Genomic DNA, 24,042 nt, shown 5'->3' with positions numbered 1-24,042 from the left:
TCTAGGGTGAAGGTCAGAGCAGCCTTTGAGTGCAAGGACACTGTACAAAGGCTTCTGAAAGGCAAGCAGAAGGTACAGCGAGATCAGTGCATGGATTTTCTTTTTTTAAAGTAGCTCCCCAGCTTTAGTCTTTCTTAAATAATTCTAACATTGTTACTGTTACTAATCTTGATTCCCATAAATGGAGGTAGTGCGAGAGAAAGTGCCTAAGACTCATTTTAGCTCTTGTCATCATCACAAAGTGAACTCAGTAGTTACCATTTCCTAGTGCTCTGCTCCAGTCTAAATCAACTTGTCCAGTTAAGTAGTGTAGAAGAGCCGTGGAATGCCAAGCCCAATTATGTCAGTAAGAGCACTTAGTAAAGTAGAGCTGGGAACATACTTTCATTAGGCACTGTAGCTTTTGTCAGTGAGCCAGCTCTATCCAACTCCTTTTCTTTTGGTGCTGTAAATATAGTTTGTCTCTTCTTGCCATTTAAAGTAGGATTTAAATATTTTATTAATACCATCTGAGCTCCTGTAATTGCAAGTGATATAACTGACTAATTATAACTGATTCATTCTTTCAGTACTGCTTGTCGGGACATCCAACACTGCCATGCAACGTTCTCAAGTTCAAATCCACCACCATAATGTTGGACTGTGGACTGGACATGACATCGGCCCTAAATTTCATGCCTCTGCCTTTGGTTCATAGGTATGCTTTATTAAATTTCAATACCTTCATACTTTGATAATGCAGCATGCTCTCGCATTTAAATCAGAAGACAAACTGATAAAGCTAAAAGCTTCCTCCTTCCCATATAATGAATTTGATAGCTAAGAGAGAACATTTCCAGAACGTATATGCCATACATAAAACTGCAGCACTTGTGTAGCTGTTACAGATTGGATTTACTCACTTAAAACATTTTCTTTATCATTGTTCTTTTGGCTCATGTAACAGCTTGGCAGGGACAAGGTATCTTATTGATTAGTTTCTTAAGTCTACTGATAATATATTCCGGGCTTCATTAAAGTATTGTAACAAGTGCTCTTGAGGACACTGTGTACATATCTTCTATTTTGCTTGCTAGCTCACTCATTTGAGATGAGATAAATGGGTAACTGATTTCAGCAAACAGACTTTAAAGTCCAGCACCTACCATCTTGCTACCACAATTGGTTATCCTTCTTGACTGGTTTATAGTTCTAAATCCTCTGTCAGTGTTCTTGTAATCCGAGAATCTTTTGGGCAATTATTGCTTATTAATTTGTATGGAGTTGTGTAAAAGTTGAACTAGTTTTAAGAAAATTGTAGCTATTTTGTCCTCTATAAAAAGGAGCTCCTCTTCAATTTTTCAGACCAGTCCAAACTAGCAGAATATGCTTGCCTTCCAGCAGGTGGAGACAGAGTAAAATCTGCATGCGTCCGTACATATGCTGCTTCAACAAGGAAGCCATCCAGTGCTGCTCTGTCTCCAGTTGAAAGAGATGTCTGACTGATACAGTGAGTTTGAAACAGGCCTTAGTAGATAGGGTTTGGATCTGGTTTTGCAGAGCCAGGGCTCCACAAACCTAGGATGTTTCTATTCTTCTGGCTTGTTGCGTAGCTGATTGCTTCCCACCTCTTATTAGGATTTCAGGAGTTGAGTACCTTGAGGCTGGGCAGGAACCCCCGTTTCAGAGCTCCCTGTCTGAGTGCAGTAAAGTTGGTTAGAAGAAGTCACAGACACATTGTAGTGCAGTTTGGACCCTGGAGACCCCAGAGGGAGCTCACAGATAAGGGAAGGCAGCACTCCTTTCTCCCCTCCTCCAACCCATAATGAAATCGAGGGGCAGAATAGGAGAGGTATGCTTTTTTTCTGGCCACAGAAGCCTGAGTGCAGGTTAGGTATGATTAGATTGCCTACTGGACAAAATTTGGTTCCTTCCAACGGTTGGTTATAAAGCCTTATTATTCCCTACCTACCCACTGGGATTCCTGGGTATCTCTATTGATATGTATAAACTATTATTTCAAGGCATTAACCCCACCCCACCCCTAGAATAGCCACACCTCCACAGTAAACGCACCCTTGTCATCAGCCATGCAGGGGCGACAGAACAAACAGGATTTTCTACATTGAAACTATGTATCGGCAGAATACTTCACCTCAGTCATATATACAAAGAACATGGATATTACATGGCCTTTAAAACACCACTATTTACTGCTAAGATCTGACAAGGAGGGCAGCTGGGATCAAATTAATGTTATAAAAAGCAAATCTACATAAATGTTATGGGTCATTCAGGAACAGACTGAGCAAGACCTGGTTTTACTCTCAATGCAGTGTGAGTAAAATCAGGGGTAGTTCATAAACCTTTCAGATTCAAACTATAGGAGTGGTTACAGCTGAAAACCAGCAAAATGGTTAAGGGCTGCAGGGTTGTCTAGTCCAAACACATTTGATAAAACCTTCCAGAGGCACAACATGTATTTGTAAGCCTATCAAGCAGAGAGATTGGTGCCACCTTAAAAAAAAAAAAAAAGAACAAAATGAAACAAAAAAAATTCCCCTACACCTTATTAGCCATATGACTTGGAAGGTGGCTGCTGCTGGATCTGAGAGTCACAGGCTCAAGAATGACTTGTGCACAAATGGGCCACACAATGAAGCTACAAAGTAGTGGAGTGGAGTGGCCTAGTGGTTAGGGTGGTGGACTTTGGTCCTGGGGAACTGAGGAACTGAGTTCGATTCCCAGCACAGGCACCTCCTTGTGACTCTGGGCAAGTCACTGAACCCTCCATTGCCCCATGTAAGACGCATTGAGCCTGCCATGAGTGGGAAAGCGCAGGGTACAAATGTAACAAAAATAAATTTAAAACAAATGTGAGGGGGGGAAACAGGCTGGGACATTTTTTGAAATCGGAGGGAAAAAAAAGCCCTGCTACTTTAGTATCTTCATTGTGTACCCCAAGTCCTTGTATTTTTGGAAAGAGTAAACAAGCAGATCACATCTAACATTTACACTCCACCCATATCCTAGAATAACTAGGGGGTGGTGTCAATACTAATCAAGCCAATGTTTTTCTTCCAGTATCATGAATCTCCAGATTCGAGGAAAACAGGCTCTCTTAACTGTGCGCAGGTGTTAGATTCCATGATGACATCAATGGAGGTGGTGCCATGGTTGAAGACACATATGCAAACATTACAGAGTGAATTAGTTGGGCCCCGATAGATGGAGATTACAATTCCCTTAGGAAAATTATGCAGGAACAGTTTGCAATTGCAATCAAGATAACGTGCAAAGAAGGTTGGACCTAGAGTCCCTTGTTTGGGTGATGTGATCCCTGGAGATGCCACATTAGGAATTGCCAACCAGGAAAGGGATCTAGGTGTCATTGTTGATGATACATTGAAACTCTCTGCTTAGTGTGCATCGGTGGCTAAGAAAGCTTATAGAATGTTAGGTATTATTAGGAAAGGAATGGGAAACTAAAATAAGGATGTTATAATGCCTTTGTATCGCTCCATGGTGCGACCGTACCTCGAACACTGTGTGCAATTCTGGTCACTGCATCTCAAAAAAAGATATAGTGGAATTAGAAAGGGTACAGAGAAGGGTGATGAAAATGATAAAGGGGATGGAATGACTTCCCTATGAGGAAAGGCTAAAGCATTTGGGGCTCTTCAGCTTGGAGAAAAGATGGCTGAGGGGAGATATGAGAGAGGTCTATAAAATAATGAGTGAAGTGGAACGGGTAGACGCGAGTCATTTGTTTACTCTTTCCAAAAATACTAGGACTAGGGGCCACACAATGAAGCTACAAAGTAGTGGAGTGGAGTGGCCTAGTGGTTAGGCTGGTGGGCTTTGGTCCTGGGGAACTGAGGAACTGAGTTCGATTCCCAGCACAGGCAGCTCCTTGTGACTTTGGGCAAGTCACTGAACCCTCCATTGCCCCATGTAAGCCGCATTGAGCTTGCCATGAGTGGGAAAGCGCGGGGTACAAATGTAACAAAAATAAATTTAAAACAAATGTGAGAAAATATTTCTTCTCTCAATGTGTAATTAAACTTTGGAATTCGTTCCAAGAAGTGCCTTATCCTAAAAATAATTCGTCTCTCTTCATGTAATATAAATTCATACTTAACTTCTGTAGCGGTTCACATGATGTATTTTAATTTAAATGTGTTTCTCAATAATGTATGTTATATAAGTCAGATTGAACCAGTGTATACTCTCTGGCTAATTCGGGAAATAAATGTTATAAATAAATAATAAAATAAATAAAGTAGTAAATTTAAAACAAATTGTAGAAAATATTTATTCACTGTGTAATTAAACTCTGGAATTTACTTTAGCGGGTTTTAAAAAAGGTTTGGATATCTTCCTAAAAGAAAAGTCCATAAGCCACTTGAGGAAAATCCACCGCTTATTTCTAGGATAAGCAGCATAAAATGTATTGTACTGTTTTGGGATCTTGCCAGGTACTTGTAACCTGGTTTGGCCACTTTTGGAAACAGGGTGCTAAGCTTGATGAACCTTTAGTCTGTCCCAGTTTGGCAAAGCTTATGTTTTTATAATGTGTTCCTGGTCAGAATGGCACAAGTTCACTGGTCACAAATAAAACCAAAGAACAAGCTAAAGCTCAATGCTGTGAAGTTAGCTCTTCATGTTTTTCAATCACTCCTTAAAGGGAAAGCAGTGTGTGCTGTTGGACAAATTGATGGCAGTGGCATATATGAACAGTTGGGGAAAATGAAGAACCAGTTGCTGCCAGCTGGCAATATGAAAGCTCTGTTTATCGTGGAGGAAGTGACATCAGCGCCGGGTATGACCACATAGGAGAAGACCTCCGGATGATTCCCCCTAAAATTAGCTGTTTTAACGATCTCATCAGTGGAACCAGCAGTTCTAACAAGCATTTTTCTTGTGACAGTGTGTGGGGCGCAGGCTAGCATGAGCTCTTGAAATAAAACAGTGCTCGTATGCAGCCAGGGCATGCTTGTCCTGGGTTCAACAGGCAGGAGATAGGCTATTAGAAATGGAAGTTCAGCCTCTGGTGGAATTTCCAGATATTTATTTATTTATTTGTAACATTTGTATCCCACATTTTCCCACCCATTAGCAGGCTCATTGTGGCTTACATAATACCGTAAAGGCGATCGCCAGATCCGGTAGATGTTAAATACAGTATAAAATAAGGGTCAGGTAAGGTTAGGGTATACAAGTACAATAAGGGTCAAGGAAATAAGGAATATATAATGTCCAATACAATGTAACGTTTTGATGCATTGCAGAGTTGAGGCATTTATGTTGGGTCAGTAGGGTAGACCTTGCAAAACAGTCTTTAATGATCGCCTGAAGTTTAGATGGTCATGGATCGTTTTCACACTCTTTGGTAGTTCATTCCACATTTGTGTACCTAAGTAGGAGAAATTGGATGCATAGGTTGATTTGTATCTGAGTCCAATGCAGCTTGGATAGTGGAGGTTCAAATAGGTACATGACGCTCTGGTTCTGTTTCTGGTTGGAAGATCTATCAAGTCAACCATGTATCCTGGGGTTTCACCGTAGATAATCTTGTGGACTAAAGAGCAAATTTTAAAGGTAATGCGTTCCTTGATTGGGAGTCAGTGCAGTTTTAATCGGAGAGGTTTAGCACTATCGAATCATGTTTTGCTGAATATCAGCCTGGCAGCTGTGTTTTGGGCTGTCTGGAGTTTCTTCATAAGCTGTACTTTACATCCCGCATATATTCCATTGCAGTAATCTGCGTGGCTCAGAACCATTGATTGTATCGTTACGGAATATTTCCCTCGGGAAATAAGGTCTAAGATGTTTACGTTTCCACGTAGAATGAAACATCTTCTTTATAACGGAATTAACTTGGTTCTCAAGTGTAAGATGGCTATCAGTAGTAACACCTAAGATTTTGAGGCTATCGGAAATAGGAAGAGAATAAACAGAAGTGTTTAGGGTTGTGGGTTTATAATTATTGTATGGGGATGAGAGGATAAGACAATGTGTTTTTTCGGTGTTTAGCTTCAGTTGAAATGATTGAGCCTATGAATCCATGATGTTCAGACAGCGTATGATTTTTCATTGGAGATTTCAGAAAGGTCATGTCTGAAAGGGATATAAATTGTGACATCGTCTGCGTAAATGAACGGGTGAAGGTTTTGACTGGATAAGAAGTTGGCCAAAGGGGACATCCATTATATTGAAGAGTATTAGTGATAATGGGGAACCTTGAGGTACTCCGCAATGTGCATTCCACGGTGATGAAATGTTTGTTTTTGATTTAATTTGGTATGTTCTGGTGATTAAGAAACCCTTGATCCGATTAAGTATATTTTCTCCAATCCCGAGGTGATCAAGTACATGCAAAAGAATTGTGGATTACAGACGGGGCTCACTTACTTGACGGACGCCTTATATGACCTCATACAGTCGTCGGCTAAGCAGATGTTGCTTGCTGTGGTAGCATGTCGCTTACTGTAGCTACGGCATTGGGTGGCAGTGGCCGCTTCCATGCAGAGACAGGTGAAGCTGCCTTTTTGGGGCCGGCTGCATTTTGGAGATGATCTGGCTCAGCTGGTTAAAGACTTTGGGGGACTCCAAGCCCCAGCATCTCCCAGAGGACGTCTCTCTCTCTCTCTCTCTCTCTCTCTCTCTCTCTTTCTCTCTTTCTCTCTCCCCCCTCCAAACAAAAAGTTGCACCTTCATTGTTCAGCAGGGCAGAGGCTTAGAGTGGAGAGTGGCTGCAGGAAACCCAGTCTGGTGGCAGGAAACACAGGTACACAAATTCCAATGTTGTGCTCCTTCCTGGGTTTTGTAAGTAGCAAACCATTCACTGGAAGTGAAAGCCTGCTAATTGTGGTTTACCGCCTGTACAACCCATTAAGGAGCATGGCATGCCTCCCCCCCCCCCCCCCCCCACCATAGTTCAGCATCTTTTCCTCTCCCCAACCCCCTTCCTTTCCCCCTTCCTTGTAGGTCCAGTATATATCCTGTCCTTCTGCAGGTTCCAGCACTTCTTTCCATTGGTCCAGCACCTTCCCCCAGCCATGTGTCTGGTACTTCTATCTCCTTCCTTAACTCCCCCCCCCCCCCCTTGTCAGTTCAGCACCTCTTCCTTCCTCAGCACCCCCCCCCCCCAGCATGCTCTTCATCCTCACTCAGCCCGCCTCACAAATCCAGTACTTTTCTCTCTTCTTCCCTCAGCACTCCCCTCCCCTCCCCTTCTATGTAAGTCCAGCACCTTTTCTGTACTCCCTCGGTCCCCTCCTCTGTCGATCAACCCTCAACTTTGTTGGGAGCCACAACTCAAAGCCCATTACCTTGGCCAACCTGGAACATTTTTCTCTGCTACGGCCCGCCCTCTGACGCACTTTCCTGTATACACAGGATGGGTTGTGGTAAAGGAAACGCTTTGAGTCAGCCCAGGCTGGGAGGCGGGCTGCTGGCAAGGTCAAAGTTTGATGGACTGGGGGAGAAGGGAGAGGTGTTGGAACCGCAGCAGGGAGGGAAGAAAGACCGAGCTGCAACCTTAAAAATTTTAAAAAGAAAAAACAAAAAAGAAGCACTGTTGTGTGCCAGCCCTGTGAGACACCTCCCGGGTGCTCGCAACAAACTAGTGTGTTGCAGCATACTGGTTGAGAACCACTGGCCTAAAGTGATGTGGGATTTCCACCTTAACAGCCAAGTCCTTCCATTATTTTTTTCACAGGCCACATGAACATGCCATACACAGCTTGAATTGTAAAAAAAAAAAAAAAAAGTTTAGCCTTCTAACTGAAACAGACTAAAGCCTTTAGAAAGTCTGATCATTTTTTTTTTGTTTTTTTGTTTTCCTTTTGACTCTAAAGGAGCATGGCACTGCCATGCGAAGCATATACTGTCTAATTAATTAGCAGCCTGCATGTTCCTCTGCTATGCCCAGTCAGGCTTGACTTTAGAACAGCATTTGAAAGCTTATAGTGTCAGTCAATGGTGGTATCCAATCAGCTTCTATCAAAATGATCCACAAGTCTGTGATATGCAATAAACTTCACATCCTGTTATTGCAACAGAAGTTTGTTTAGCTGGTCCTGTGTAGTGTCTCTGAGGATTAGAATCTAACTCCATCCTCCCTAAGATCCTTGTTTGTTATTTCCATATCTGCCTTTATTAAAAAAAAACAGAGAGAACATAAAAATGGCCTGTTGTTGCCAATAGCATTTTTTATCCCTCTTATTTTTTAGACAACCTGTAGTTAAGGATTCCCACATGTGAGGACTAGTGCCCTGCTTGTCCTTGGAGAAAGCAAAGTTGTTTATCTTTTAACAGTTTTCTCCAAAGGCACTGGGATACTAGTCCTCTCAAAACCTACCCACTACTATTAAGAGTGGGTGTCTCTTCTAATACATTTGAACAAAACTGATGACAGATGCATCAACTCAAAACTCAATTGACCTTCAACTTTGTCAGATGCTGTCACCCACTTGTGAGGACTGGTATCCTGCTGTCCTCAGAGAATACCTATTACAGGTAAGTAACTTTGCTGTCTGCTGGCATAGAGAGTCCGTACTTGACAAGTAGAACTCTGTTGTTGTTAATTCTGCTCAGGGTGCTGCTGCGGCTTGGAAAGCGAATAGAATGTTGGGTATTATTAGGAAAGGTATGGAAAACAGGTGTGAGGATGTTTATAATGCCGTTATATTGCTCCATGGTCCGACCGCACCTTGACTATTGTGTTCAATTCTGGTCGCCGCATCTCAAGAAAGACATAGTGGAATTGGAAAAGGTGCAGCGAAGGGCGACTAAAATGATAGCAGGGATGGGACGACTGCCCTATGAAGAAAGACTAAGGAGGCTAGGGCTTTTCAGCTTGGAGAAGAGATGGCTGAGTGGAGACATGATAGAGGTATATAAAATAATGAGTGGAGTGGAACAGGTGGATGTGAAGCGTCTGTTCACGCTTTCCAAAAATACTAGGACTAGGGGGCATGCGATGAAACTACAGTGTAGTAAATTTAAAACAAATCGGAGAAAATGTTTCTTCACCCAACACGTAATTAAACTCTGGAATTCGTTGCCAGAGAACGTGGTGAAGGCAGTTAGCTTAGCAGAGTTTAAAAAGGGGTTAGACGGTTTCCTAAAGGACAAGTCCATAAACCGTTACTAAATGGACTTGGAAAAATCCACAATTCCAGGAATAACATGTATAGAATGTTTATACGTTCTCCGAGGACAAGCAGGCTGCTTGTTCTCACGACTGGGTGACGTCCGCGGCAGCCCCCACCAACCGGAAAAGGCTTCGCGGGACGGTCGGCACGCAGGGCACGCCCACCGCGCATGCGCGGCCGTCTTCCCGCCCGTGCGCGACCGCTCCCGCCAGTTCCTTTTTTTCCGCGTCTGGAGAGAGTTGTGCTTTGCCGCTCTCTCTGTTTTCAGCCGCCGGATTTTAGATCGCGTTTACGCGGATCGTTGCTTTTTCTCTTAGTTTTTTGTTACCGCCGGTTTCTTTTTTCAAAAGAAAAAAAAAAAAAAAACCTGAGCGTGTGGAGCACGCGCTCCCTTTTTTCCCTCGTTTCCAGCGGGGACGCCGCGTTGCGGCCTAGTGGCCGCACGGTCGTTTTCTTTTTTCGAGGTGTGATTTCAGCCACCATTGACGACTTTGACTTCGCCGACACGATTTTTCCGTCGATGTCCTCGAAGGTCCCGAGTGGATTTAAAAAGTGTGGTCGCTGCGGCCGGCCGATCTCGCAGACCGACACCCACGCTTGGTGCCTCCAGTGCCTCGGGCCGGAGCACAATATCAAGTCGTGTTCCCTGTGTCTCGGTCTCCGGAAACGGACTCAGGTTGCGAGGCAAGTTCTGCGGGACCGTCTTTTTGGAACTTGCGCCGGCCCCTCGACGTCGACCTCGACTGCATCGGTATCGACGCCCGGTCCTTTGGTACCGGTATCGATGCCCGAGACATCGGCACCGATGGCATCGACCCCAGGAGAACAGGTCCCGTCGGCCCGCCGGTCCGCTGGCGAGGGTAGAGGTGAGCGGCCGCGTGGGCAGTCGGCCCCGGTCACTCCCTCAGCCCGTGGCCCACGGGACCGAACCCTGTCTGACCCGGCTCCTCGGGACCGAGGGGGATCGTCCTCCTCCTCCTCCATACCTCCCGGCGCCGGTGACGCGCATCGAAAGAAAAACAAGAAGCGTCGTCACCGGTCGCCCTCGGTGCATCCGGACATCGGAGAGGAGGCGACGCCGAAGCGTCATCGTCGAGAGGAGAGGTCCCCGTCGGTTATGGAGGTACCGACGCGTCAGGGTTCCGGCACCTCGGTGCCGTCTCCTGGCCCCCATCAGCTTCTGGCACCGACACCCTTACCGGCCCCACCGCCTTTCCCGGCAGCGGGCCTGGACGAGTGCCTCAGAGCCATCCTTCCGGGGATCCTGGAAGGGCTGATGCGCCAGGCTGTGCCGGCGCCGGGGGTGATTGCGCCCTCGGCGCCGATGTCTGTGGCGCCGCCGAGCTCTAGCCCGGCGCCGGGGCCGTCGACACCGCCGCCGCTTGCGGCGCCGGTCTCGACCGCCACGCAGGTGGAGTCCCCGTCGACGTCGATGGAGGGAGCTCCGTCCCCGCCGGCGCGGGAGTCCACCGCTCTACGACACCGAGACCTCGGTGCCTCGACGTCGAGCCGGGCCCAGTTCAGGACTCAGCTACACGAGCTTATGTCCGATACCGAGGATGAGGCCTCGTGGGGGGAAGAGGAGGACCCTAGATATTTCTCCTCAGAGGAGTCTACGGGCCTTCCCTCGGACCCCACGCCTTCACCGGAGAGGAAGCTCTCACCTCCTGAGAGTCTCTCCTTTGCCTCCTTTGTGCGGGATATGTCTATTAGCATTCCCTTTCCCGTGGTCTCTGTGGAAGAGCCGAGGGCCGAGATGCTCGAGGTCCTCGACTATCCATCACCACCTAGAGAGTCCTCCACGGTACCGCTGCACAATGTCCTCAAGGAGACACTGCTTCGGAACTGGGTGCGACCGTTAACTAACCCCACCATTCCCAAGAAAGCAGAGTCCCAGTACAGGATCCACTCTGACCCAGAGTTAATGCGGCCCCAATTGCCCCATGACTCGGCGGTCGTGGATTCTGCTCTCAAGAGGGCACGGAGTTCGAGGGATACCGCCTCGGCGCCCCCGGGGCGGGAGTCTCGCACTCTGGACTCGTTTGGGAGGAAGGCCTACCAATCCTCCATGCTCGTGACCCGCATCCAGTCATACCTGCTCTATATGAGCATCCACATGCGGACCAATGTGCAACAACTGGCGGACCTGGTCGATAAGCTCCCGCCGGAGCAGTCCAGGCCTTATCAGGAGGTGGTCAGGCAGCTGAAGGCGTGCAGAAAGTTCCTGTCCAGGGGTATCTATGACACCTGTGACGTGGCATCTCGTGCTGCGGCCCAAGGTATAGTGATGCGCAGGCTCTCATGGCTGCGTGCCTCTGACCTGGACAACCGCACCCAGCAGAGACTGGCCGACGTCCCTTGCCGGGGGGATAACATTTTTGGTGAGAAGGTCGAGCAGATGGTGGACCAACTGCATCAGCGGGAAACCGCCCTCGACAAGCTCTCCCACCGGGCGCCTTCAGCATCCACCTCAGCAGGTGGACGTTTTTCCCGGGCCCGGCAGGCTGCACCCTATTCTTTTGCAAAGCGTAGGTACAACCAGCCGGCCCGAAGGCCTCGTCAGGCACAGGGACAACCCCAGCGCGCTCGTTCTCGTCAACAGCGTGCGCCTAAGCAGCCCCCTGCGCCTCCACAGCAAAAGCCGGGGACGGGCTTTTGACTGGATCCACGGGAACATAGCCGCCCTACAAGTGTCCGTACCGGACGATCTGCCGGTCGGGGGGAGGTTAACATTTTTTCACCAAAGGTGGCCTCTCATAACCTCCGACCAGTGGGTTCTCCAAATAGTGCGGTGCGGATACGCCCTGAATTTGGCCTCCCTGCCACCAAATTGTCCTCCGGGAGCTCAATCTTTCAGCTCCCATCACAAGCAGGTACTTGCAGAGGAACTCTCCGCCCTTCTCAGCGCCAATGCGGTCGAGCCCGTACCACCCGGGCAGGAAGGGCAGGGATTCTATTCCAGGTACTTCCTTGTGGAAAAGAAAACAGGGGGGATACGTCCCATCCTAGACCTGAGAGGCCTGAACAAATTCCTGGTCAAAGAAAAGTTCAGGATGCTTTCCTTGGGCACCCTTCTGCCACTGATTCAGAAAAACGATTGGCTATGTTCCCTGGATTTAAAGGACGCATACACTCACATCCCGATACTGCCAGCTCACAGACAGTATCTCAGATTCCGCCTGGGCGCACGGCACTTTCAGTATTGTGTGCTGCCCTTTGGGCTCGCCTCTGCCCCACGGGTGTTTACAAAGTGCCTCGTGGTGGTAGCGGCATACCTTCGCAAGCTGGGAGTGCACGTGTTCCCATATCTCGACGATTGGCTGGTCAAGAACACCTCGGAGGCAGGAGCCCTCCGGTCCATGCAGTGCACTACTCAACTCCTGGAGCTGCTGGGGTTTGTGATAAATTACCCAAAGTCCCATCTCCAGCCAACTCAGTCTCTGGAATTCATAGGAGCTCTGCTGAATACCCAGACGGCTCAGGCCTTCCTTCCCGAAGCGAGGGCCAACAACCTCCTGTCCCTGGCTTCGCAGACCGGAGCGTCTCAGCAGGTCACAGCTCGGCAGATGTTGAGACTTCTGGGTCATATGGCCTCCACAGTTCATGTGACTCCCATGGCTCGTCTTCACATGAGATCTGCTCAATGGACCCTAGCTTCCCAGTGGTTCCAAGCCACCGGGAATCTAGAAGATGTCATCCGCCTCTCCACCAGTTGCCGCACTTCACTGCTCTGGTGGACCATCCGGACCAATTTGACCCTGGGACGCCCATTCCAAATTCCACAGCCCACGAAAGTGCTGACAACGGATGCATCTCGCCTGGGGTGGGGAGCTCATGTCGATGGGCTTCACACCCAGGGTCTGTGGTCCCTCCAGGAAAAGGATCTGCAGATCAACCTCCTGGAGCTCCGAGCGATCTGGAACGCACTGAAGGCTTTCAGAGATCGGCTGTCCTGCCAAATTATCCAAATTCGGACAGACAATCAGGTTGCAATGTATTACGTCAACAAGCAGGGGGGCACCGGATCTCGCCCCCTGTGTCAGGAAGCCGTCGGGATGTGGCGTTGGGCGTGCCGGTTCGGCATGCTTCTCCAAGCCACGTACCTGGCAGGCGTAAACAACAGTCTGGCCGACAGACTGAGCAGAATCATGCAACCGCACGAGTGGTCGCTCCATTCCAGAGTGGTACGCAAGATCTTCCGAGAGTGGGGCACCCCCTCGGTAGACCTTTTCGCCTCTCAGACCAACCACAAGCTGCCTCTGTTCTGTTCCAGACTTCAGACACACGGCAGGCTAGCGTCGGATGCCTTTCTCCTCCATTGGGGGACCGGCCTCCTGTATGCTTATCCTCCCATACCTTTGGTGGGGAAGACCTTACTGAAGCTCAAGCAAGACCGCGGCACCATGATTCTGGTGGCGCCCTTTTGGCCCCGTCAGATCTGGTTCCCTCTTCTTCTGGAGTTGTCCTCCGAAGAACCGTGGAGATTGGAGTGTTTTCCGACTCTCATCTCGCAGAACGACGGAGCGTTGCTGCACCCCAACCTTCAATCCCTGGCTCTCACGGCCTGGATGTTGAGGGCGTAGACTTTGCTGCGTTGGGTCTGTCTGAGGGTGTCTCCCGGGTCTTGCTTGCCTCTAGGAAGGATTCCACTAAAAAGAGTTACTTTTTCAAGTGGAGGAGGTTTGTCGTGTGGTGTGAGAGCAAGGCCCTAGAACCTCGTTCTTGCCCTGCACAGAACCTGCTTGAATACCTTCTGCACTTATCAGAGTCTGGCCTCAAGACCAACTCAGTAAGGAATCACCTTAGTGCGATTAGTGCTTACCATTATCGTGTGGAAGGTAAAGCCATCTCTGGAGAGCCTTTAGTCGTTCGATTCATGAGAGGCTTGCTTTTGTCCAAGCCCCCTATCAAGCCTCCTACAGTGTCATGGGATCTCAACGTCGTCCTCACCCAGCTGATGAGACCTCCTTTTGAGCCACTGAATACCTGCCATCTGAAGTACTTGACCTGGAAGGTCATTTTCTTGGTGGCAGTCACTTCAGCTCGTAGGGTCAGTGAGCTTCAAGCCCTGGTAGCTCACGCTCCATATACCAAATTTCATCACAACAGAGTAGTGCTCCGCACCCACCCAACGTTCCTGCCGAAGGTGGTGTCGGAGTTCCATCTTAACCAGTCAATTGTCTTGCCAACATTCTTCCCCAGGCCGCATACCCGCCCTGCTGAACGTCAGTTGCACACATTGGACTGCAAGAGAGCATTGGCCTTCTACTTGGAGCGGACACAGCCCCACAGACAGTCCGCCCAATTGTTTATTTCTTTCGACCCTAACAGGCTAGGGGTCGCTGTCGGGAAACGCACCATCTCCAATTGGCTAGCAGATTGCATTTCCTTCACTTACGCCCAGGCTGGGCTGACTCTTGAGGGTCATGTCACGGCTCATAGTGTCAGAGCCATGGCAGCGTCGGTGGCCCACTTGAAGTCGGCCACTATTGAAGAGATTTGCAAGGCTGCGACGTGGTCATCTGTCCACACATTCACATCACATTACTGCCTCCAGCAGGATACCCGACGCGACAGTCGGTTCGGGCAGTCGGTGCTGCAGAATCTGTTTGGGGTGTAAATCCAACTCCACCCTCCAGGACCCGAATTTATTCTGGTCAGGCTGCACTCTCAGTTAGTTGTTCTTCGTAGGTCAATTTTCTGTTGTACCCTCGCCGTTGCGAGGTTCAATTGACCTGGGTTCTTGTTTTGAGTGAGCCTGAGAGCTAGGGATACCCCAGTCGTGAGAACAAGCAGCCTGCTTGTCCTCGGAGAAAGTGAATGATACATACCTGTAGCAGGTGTTCTCCGAGGACAGCAGGCTGATTGTTCTCACCTACCCTCCCTCCTCCCCTTTGGAGTTGTGTTTCATATTTTATTGCTTGTCATTCAACTGGCGGGAGCGGTCGCGCACGGGCGGGAAGACGGCCGCGCATGCGCGGTGGGCGTGCCCTGCGTGCCGACCGTCCCGCGAAGCCTTTTCCGGTTGGTGGGGGCTGCCGCGGACGTCACCCAGTCGTGAGAACAATCAGCCTGCTGTCCTCGGAGAACACCTGCTACAGGTATGTATCATTCACTTTTGGGAAGCTTGCCAGGTGCCCTTGGCCTGGATTGGCCGCTGTCATGGACAGGATGCTGGGCTCGATGGACCCTTGGTCTTTTCCCAGTGTGGCATTACTTATGTACTTATTTTGATATTCCCAAGTTCCACCCCCCCCCCCTCCCACACACACACACTGTTGTAATTTAAGAAACAAATATAAGGATTCTAACACTGTTATCCACATGGGAGCAAATGATCTAGCCAATAATACTCCACTTGTAGCCCAGAGAGCTTTCTAGGAGTTGGGGGTGGGGTTAAAACCTTTGCTTCAGACTGTAGCTTTTTCTGAAGTTCTACCTATTTATGGAAAGGGAGAGGAAAGGTTTACAAAATAAGTGGCTCAAAGTCTGGTGTCACCAAGAAGGTTTTAAGTACATTGGATGGTGGGGCAATACATGGAAAAACAAAAGATTATATTGTAATGATGGGCTGCATCTCAGTGGGCAGGTAACAGAGTTGTGGGTGGGAGATTCAGACAATATGTGTTTAGATATTTAAACTAGGAGCTGGGGGTGGCACTTGGAAGCAGGTGAATTCCGATAGTCACCCCCAGCAAAAAACAAGCTGTGACAGTAGTAAAGAAAGCAATGAAAACAACAATCTTAGCAATTCACTTCTTAGCAATACCGTAGAAGGTGAGACTAAACAAAAAAATTAATCCGATGTGACTGCCACTGAAATATAGCTGGAAAGCAACAGCCACAAACACTCGCAGTTAAGTAACAAAGTTCAAGATCTGCAAGCCCTGATGGTAGAGGTAGATTTAGATATTGTTGCTATCATGGAGACATGGTTCAATGACTTCCATGAATGGGTCGCAAAAATACTGGGCTATAATCTATTTAGGAAGGGTGGAGATGGTTGAAATGGCGGAGGAGTAGCTCTCGGTCTTTGAGAAACAATATCAAAGCGATTGAAATGCAGGGAGCCTGGGGAAAGAAAGAAGCGATATGGATCTCCTTGAAAAGAGAAAATGGAACCTTTATCCATATGGGTGATGTCTACACACCTCCGACCCAATCGGAGCAGCTTGATAAAGATCTGGTTACAGATGTCTAAAAGTTGGGAAAGAAAGGGGAAGTGCTGTTGGGAGATTTCAACCTGCCCGATGCAGACTGGAAAGTTCCAGCTGTAGAATCAGAAGGAAGCAGGGAGATTGTGGATGCCTTTCAAAGTGCTCTGCTCAGACAAATGGTGACAGAACCCACAAGGGAAGGAATGACACTGGATCTGGTGCTCACAAAGGGGGAAAGTTTATCTAATGTCAGAGTGGGTGCCCACTGGGCAATAGTGATCATCAAATGGTTTGATTTGATATAACAGCTAGAGTAGAGGGCAGCCACTCAAAACTCAAAGTCCTGGATTTAAAACATGATGACTTTAGTAGAATGGAGGTATACCTGAAGAAAGAGCTGATGAGAGGGGAAGACACCCTAGAAGTGGAAAGACGGTGGCGGTGGTCCAGGCTGAAAAGAGCTATTAAAATGGCTGCTGACCTTTATGTGAGGAGAGTAAATAAAAGCAAGAAAAAAGGAAACCAATATGGTTCTCCAAACAAGTGGCTAAGAAAATAAAAGCACAAGAGTTGTCGTCTATGAAATAAAGGAAAACTCAAGAAGAGGAACACAGAAGAGAATACCAGATGAAACTGAAAGAAGTCACGAGGGAAAATTTGCCTGGTGAAAGCAGAGGCAAAAGAACAAATGGTTAGAAATGTAAGGAAGAGAGATGAGAACTTTTTCAGGTATGTTAGTGAAAGGAGGAAGGCTACAAATGGAATTGTGAGACTGAAAGATTCTGTGGACGACTACGTAGAGAGTGATTAAGAAAAAGCAAACAAACTAAACTAATCCTTCTGTTTTGTGTTCACGGAGGAAAATACTGGAGAAGGCCCTTGATCGGCTGATTAAAGGTACATATAAGAATGGAGTGGATATCTCACCATTCACGGAAGAACGTATTTATGAACAACTTGAAAAATTGAAGGTGGACAAAGCCATAGAAGCAGACAGGATCCATCCCAGGATATTGAGGAAGCTTAGACAGGTTTGGGCAGGTCCTGTTAGTTTAATAAATCTTTGGAGACTGGAGAGGTTCTGCAGGATTGGAAAAGAGTGGATGTGGTCCCTCTTCACAAAATTGGGCGACGGAGAAGAAGTGGGAAGCTATAGGCTGGTAATCCTCATTTTGGTTATTTGGAAAAGTAATGGAAGCGTTGCTGAAGGAAAGAATAGTAAATTTCCTGGAATCCAATGAGTTACAAGATCTGAGGCAACATGGTTTTACCAAAGGTAAACTTTGCCAAAATTAATTTGATTGAATTCTTTGACTGGGTGACCAGAGAATTGGATCAAGGATGTGCGCTGGATGTAATCTACTTTGATTTCAGCAAAACCTTTGACATGGTTCCTCATAGGAGGCTTTTCAATAAACTTGACAAGCTGAAGTTAGGACCCAAAGTGGTGAACTGGATTAGAAACTGGTTGGTTGACAGGCAGATGCCAGAGGGTGGTGGTAAATGGAATTCACTTGGAGGAAGAAATGGTGAGTAATGGAATGCCACAAGGATCAGTGCTGGTGCTGATTCTGTTCAGTATATTTGTGAGCGACATTGCTGAAGGATTAAAAGGTATGGTTTGCCTTTTGTGGATTACACCAAGCTTTGCAATAGAGTGGACACTCCAGAGGGAGTGGAAAACATGAAAAGGGATCTGCAAAAATTAGAAGAATGGTCTAATGTTTGGCAATTAAAATTTAATGCAAAGAAGTGTAAAGTGATTTATTTTGGGAATATAAATACAAGGGAGCTGTATGTCCTAGAAGGTCTATATACAGACAAGGAGAGGGACTTTGGAGTGATGGTGTCCGAGGATCTTAAAGCAACAGCACAGTGTGACAAAGCGGTGGCCTTAGCCAGAAGGATGCTAGGTTTCATCAAGAGAGACATAACCAGCAGAAGAAAGGAGGTGTTGATACCCCTGTACAAGTTGCTGATGAGGCCCCACCTGGAATATTGCGTTTTGGAGGCTGTATCTTGCTAAAGATGTAAAAAGACTAGAAGCGGTCCAGAGGAAGGCAACAAAAATGATATGCGGCTTGAGCCATAAGATGTATGAGAAGAGACTGGAAGACCTGAATATTTATAGCCTATGGAAAGAAGAAACGGGGAGATATGATACAGATGTTTAAATTCTTGAAAAGTATTAATATAGAAGCAAATCTTTTCCACAGAAGGGAAAATTGTAAAACTAGAGGACATGACCTGAGTTTGCGGGGGCACTTAGGAGTAATGTCAGGAAATTCTTTTTCACGGAGAGGATGGTCGGCTCTTGGAATGCCCTCCCAAGGGAGGTGTCAGAGAGAAAAATGGTGATGGAGTTCAAAAGGCATAGGATGAACACAGAGTATCTCTATTTAGAAAATGTGTTGTAATATGGTTCTTGTATTCCGCTAACTTCCACAGAACAGTGGTTCAAAGCGGATAACAACTGGGAATAAAAAAGAAAAGCAGTTCTGACAGCGGTTAAACAAGAAATTTTTTAAATAAGTTTTCAAATTTTTACAAAAAGAATAAATATACTGCCTGATAGAATTTTCTAGGATTTTCTTATACCTGACTCTCAAAAATGATGGAAAAATTAGAAGATATGGATCTCTAGCTTTAAAGGACGTATGATTAGAGGGAAATGAAAACAGTCCAAGTAGATATTCTGAAATGAACCCATCAAACATTTTTAAATACTATACAGACCAATTTAAAAAGAACGTGGGCCTGTACGGGGAGCCATCAATACAGGAGCTACTTTATCAAACCTTTTAAAATGTAACATAAGTTTAACAGCAGTGTTGTGAATGATCTGAAGCTTGGTGCACAGCTTAACTGTAAGGGATGAATAGAAAGTAATCTGAATGCAATAAAACAAAAGCCTGAACCAAGGTGTTTTTCATCAAAATAATGGCAAACATTACATAATTGACGGAGTTTAAAAAACACTGTCTGAACAATGTGATTAACTTGAGGTTTGAGAGAAAGTGTAGTGTATAAGATTAAAGCCAAATACTTTAGAAGTATGTTCAACCTTTAAAGACAGATCTTTAGTTATTGATATATTTATTGACATTTATACCCCACCTTATCACATGCAGACACACGTTCATTGAGGCTTGCATTCAATTGAAATGATAAATTGGTAGAGAAATATAGCATAATTCCAAGATAGCATTATGAAGACAAATATGGATGAACAAACTTTAGGTAGACAATGAGGAATAGACTATAGTCACAAAGCAGAACTGGTTAACAATAATCAGAAGCATAGTAACATAATTGGATGGTATTTAAAAAAACAAAAACCCTTAAATGGCTGCATGTGGGTGGATGTGTGAATGATGCTTCAATGGCGACTCCGGCTATGAAGAACAAAGGCTGGCAACGGGCAGATTTTATAGATTTGGTATATGGCAATCCAGTTTAGGATGGACTAGAATGGGCTTCAGCGGCTTCAGTAGTTGGAACTGAGGACAGTGCTAGGCAAACCTTTACGGTCTGGGTCCCACAAATGGATTCAGATCGGCTGGAGTGGACTTTGATGCCAACTCCAGTAGTTGGAACATAAGGACAGAGCTGGGCGGACTTCTACGGTCTATGTCCCAGAAACACCAAAGAAAGACCATGATCAAGTATATAGCAGCATGTTCATTGTTGATTTAATCATGAATTAACGATGAGTGTGACTGTTGGGCAGAGTGGATGGACTGTTCACGTCTTTATCTGTCGTCACTTACTGTGTTACTATAAGATTATAAAACAGTCCCTGTTAAAGTTGACTAAAACCTTAGAATTCCAATCAATTCAGTTATATCATGAGAAAGAGGGGACTGCAGGAAATCCAAATTCCCCGCCAGCAGTTTCCATTTGATAGCAGACATGGAGGTACGCAAGAAAATATTGTCTTTCTAAATAACATTTTTTTTGTTTTTTTATCTTTTTTAGCACCAGGCTGTCTAAACTTCCTGGCTGGGTCTCCAAGGATGGAAGTACGTTCCTAGAGAAAGTAAGCTGCAGATCTCCTCTGTTATCCCAAGTTATACTTTTGTAAATGGAAAGTTCCATGGTCTAAAAAGGATAATACTTATATTGGGAGTTTCAAAGATGTGCTACCTCTCCCTCACAAAAATGAAAAAACACAGGAGTAGATATTTAGTCCACAATAGTCAAAGGTTTTTTTTTAAATGCTGACAGCTGCAGGCAGAATTAGCCTCAGATATATTCAGCACTGGGCTGTGTCCATGGGGGCTACTTTTGGTGGGGTTGTACACTGGAGCTTATGCAAGGCCTGGCTGAATATTGGCCAGGACCCGCATAACTTTTATTTTTCTCCTCCTCCCCACCCCCCGGGGCCTACCTTCTATCCCTGGTGGTCCAGTGGGGATGGGGGAACAGGAATGAAGCCCACTTGCTCCTGCCACTTACTGCAGCCTTAATAAAATGGCTGCCACACTCTCACGGTACTTGTGTAGTGCCCCCTGACCTGCCCACTTTTTTTGTGGCCGGTCAGAGCTGATATTCAGTGGCACCGCCTGATTAAGTACCATTGAATATCTGTGGTTGGGTGGCCCCAGGCGATTTAAGTGGGCTGGAGCCTCTGCAGCCCACTTAAATCGCTTTGAAAATCAGCCAGAGAAAATTTGCAATAAAATAACTATAGTGTAATTTCATAAAAAGGCACTTATGTGAAATGTCCAAAAAAACCCATATTTTATGCCTGTTTTTAAGGGCATCAAAAATGTAGCAAAAGAAGCAGTATCAAAACTAATCCATATAATACCCTTTACATGACAAAAATATAAAAGTTGGAATATCAGAAGGTGAGTGTCCAAGATTTTCAATCATCTATCAATATGTCATAGGATATTATATAATTTTTTAATCTTTGACATTTTCTTTAAAGAAAATCTCATTGAGATTAAAAAAAAACCCTATTTCTTGTCATCCTAGACTATTCCAGAAAAGTGGGTGTTGTGTCCATTGACCAGCAGGTGGTGATAAAGAACTCAGTATTGCAGTGTGCTATATAAAACCTGTGCCCAGCTCCCATGATTCAGTATTTTCTATCTCCAGAAAGTGGTTGAAGGTGTGCTCACAGCTTCTGATCTTTACAGAGGTGCTCCTGGTCCAGTTGGTCAACAGGATCCCAGTTGAGCTTGGGGATTGCCTTTTCTTCAGGGGGTTCATATTTAGAGGTCTCTAGGTCCCTGTCCCCTATCCCTTTGACCCCCCCCCCCCTTCTGTCTCTTCTCCTCTAGTCTCTATGCTCTCCCTGTTCAATAATAAAAAAGAGGCATTAAAGAAAGGAGTCTGCACATTAGATTTACAAGGAACATCTGCTCTGTGAAAGACTGGCTTTGGATGAAGTGCTCATCGGGGGTGGGGGGAATTAACAGCCTGAGGTAAGTGCCTGCTGGGTCTTTATTTAAAAAAAGAGAGGAGAGGTGAGCCCAGTTTTGCCTCGACCTGCTCTGGGGCTCTTGCTTGAACCATGGCTGCTTTTCTTATTTTAGGCGCAACTACTTTGCGGCTCCCTTCTTGCTCATTGTGCCTTCTCTATGTGAGATTGAATAGGTGCATAGACCTTTTGGCCGGGGTCAGGTTGGGAACCCTGGTTTACAGTATTGTGGGTACCTGCGTCCTTTACTTTGTAATAACTGTGCATGCCCTCTCAAGTAGTTAGTTGGAATGTAGGCTGGATAAGCTCTCCAATAAAATGCTCAAAAATTCTTGCTACTTTAAAGAGACATGGTTAAGGTATAGCTTGTCTCCAGGAGACACGTCTAACAGATGCTGAACATGTGAAACTGCAACGTTCCTGGGTGGGGTAGGTTTTCTCAGCATCCCCTCAGGGGAGGAATGGTGGGGTAACAGTGTTATTTCGGAAAGACCTTCCTTATAGAGCTTCTTTGCTAGCTAAAGGGGAACGTGGGAATTTTTTGCTATTAAAGGTGTGGCTACAGGGTGTAGAATTTTTACTATTAGCAATTTATGGTCCTAATGAATGCATCCCTGATTTCTTCCAATCTGTCAATCTTTGTTTACAATATAATTCCTCCCGATTAATGGTGATGGGGGACCTTAATGTGGTCCCTGACCCGTCTACAGACTGTTCGAACCCTCAGTCCCCACATTATTCTGGACAGCGAGCTGGGATCCTTGCTTCGTTTGCTAGATCCTTAAATTTAATAGCAGCATGGTGGTTTACATCCAGGAGAACACGATTATATGCACAGGTCCAGGGCACATGGGACTCAAGCTAGGCTGGATTATATTTTAGTATATCGTACGTTGTTCCCACTGATTTTGTCATCAGTCATTAGCCAGAAGAAATATCAAACCACTCCTTAATATGGGTGGATGTAGAAATGCCTTCAGGTGGGTCAACTGGGCGTGCGTGGTGTTACCCTTACCCTTCTTATTTGTACTCAGACTCCAACTTTAGGAAGTATATCATAGACAAGTGGGCAGACTATGCAAAGAATAATGCAGAACATATTCACCAGCCTCTGATATATTGGTCAGCCTCGAAAGCAGTTCTAAGAGGAGACATAATTGCTTACATCCATGCACGCTGGAAATGCACTGCTGCGGGGATTTTACAGTTGAGTCCCAGTTATGGAGGGCAAAACTAGCACATGCAACAAAGCCTTCCAAGGCAACAATTGAATATTTGCAGACTACACAAATAGCCCTTAATACGCTATTGCATGAGGTGGAGACAAGGTCTGCCTTTTACTGGAAATATAAACTCCACAGATTTTGCAACAAACCAGGCTGAATGTTGGCTCGGGTAATCAAAAACTGGGGAGGTTCATGGGCAGTGGCATCCCTGTATGACAAGGATGGGACCCTAACAAATAACCCAGGAAAGATAGCCCAAATATTTACTAATTACTTTTCCTCCTTGTATGCTGCAGAGCCCACAGTACCAGAACAACACATTCATACTTATTTGGAAGCAGCAAGCGTACCGGTATTGTCCTCAGATGCAATAGACAGGTTAAATGCGCCCATTACACTAACTCAGGTCACTATCAGAGTTGCAAGCAGTTATTAAAATGCAAAAAATGCATTCTGCCCCTGCCCAGATGGCTTTACAGGGGAATACTACAAGATCATGCCCCCAGAAGCTATAGCTTCTCTGTTGGATTATTATTAAGAGGTGATAGAGGGAGGCCATTTTCACCTACATGCTAATACCGCATTGATAACATTGATTCCAAAACCTGGTAAATCAAAAGATCGGGCGGAATCATATAGGCCTATCTCACTTTTAAACGTAGACAGTAAATTGCTTGCCAAATTGCTAGCGGAACAGTTGGCGCTATGCCTGCCCGGGCTTGAAGGGCCTGAGCAGGTAGGATTTGTGCGACAGCAACAATCAGTACATAAAGTGCGTCGCTTACTCTTGGTAATGGCCCACTGCAGAGAACATGGCCTTTTTGGTAATAGCCCACTGCAGAGAACATGGCCTTTCTTCCTTAGTTGTAAGTCTAGACGCAGAGAAAGCCTTTGACAGGGTAAACTAGACATATTTATTTACATTGCTGTCACATATGGGATTTCAGGGTTGGTTTATGAGCGCCCTAAAAGTTTTGTATCATCAACCCAGAGCTTGTTTGTTAATCAATGGGGTTAGGGATCTGGAGTTTTCTATTGCCCAGGGTACTAGGCAGGGGTGTCCCCTCTCCCCACTACTGTTTGTATTA

General features: G+C 46.1%; 1 protein-coding gene across 1 annotated transcript in view; it reads left to right on the top strand.

The window, feature by feature from the left end:
* The window catches only part of INTS9 (integrator complex subunit 9), a 221,256-nt gene that overhangs the window by 37,019 nt on the left and 160,195 nt on the right, over positions 1 to 24,042 (top strand). The window contains exons 2-3 of the mRNA XM_030198704.1: positions 570 to 697; positions 20,276 to 20,336. Of these exons, the coding sequence (XP_030054564.1) occupies positions 570 to 697; positions 20,276 to 20,336 (189 nt within the window). The remainder of the gene's footprint in view (positions 1 to 569; positions 698 to 20,275; positions 20,337 to 24,042) is intronic.

The sequence above is a fragment of the Microcaecilia unicolor genome, chromosome 3, assembly GCF_901765095.1.
Source record: "Microcaecilia unicolor chromosome 3, aMicUni1.1, whole genome shotgun sequence".
Taxonomy (NCBI): domain Eukaryota; kingdom Metazoa; phylum Chordata; class Amphibia; order Gymnophiona; family Siphonopidae; genus Microcaecilia; species Microcaecilia unicolor.
Note: the sequence above shows the minus strand (reverse complement) of the source record. Positions and strands in the feature narration are given on the sequence as shown.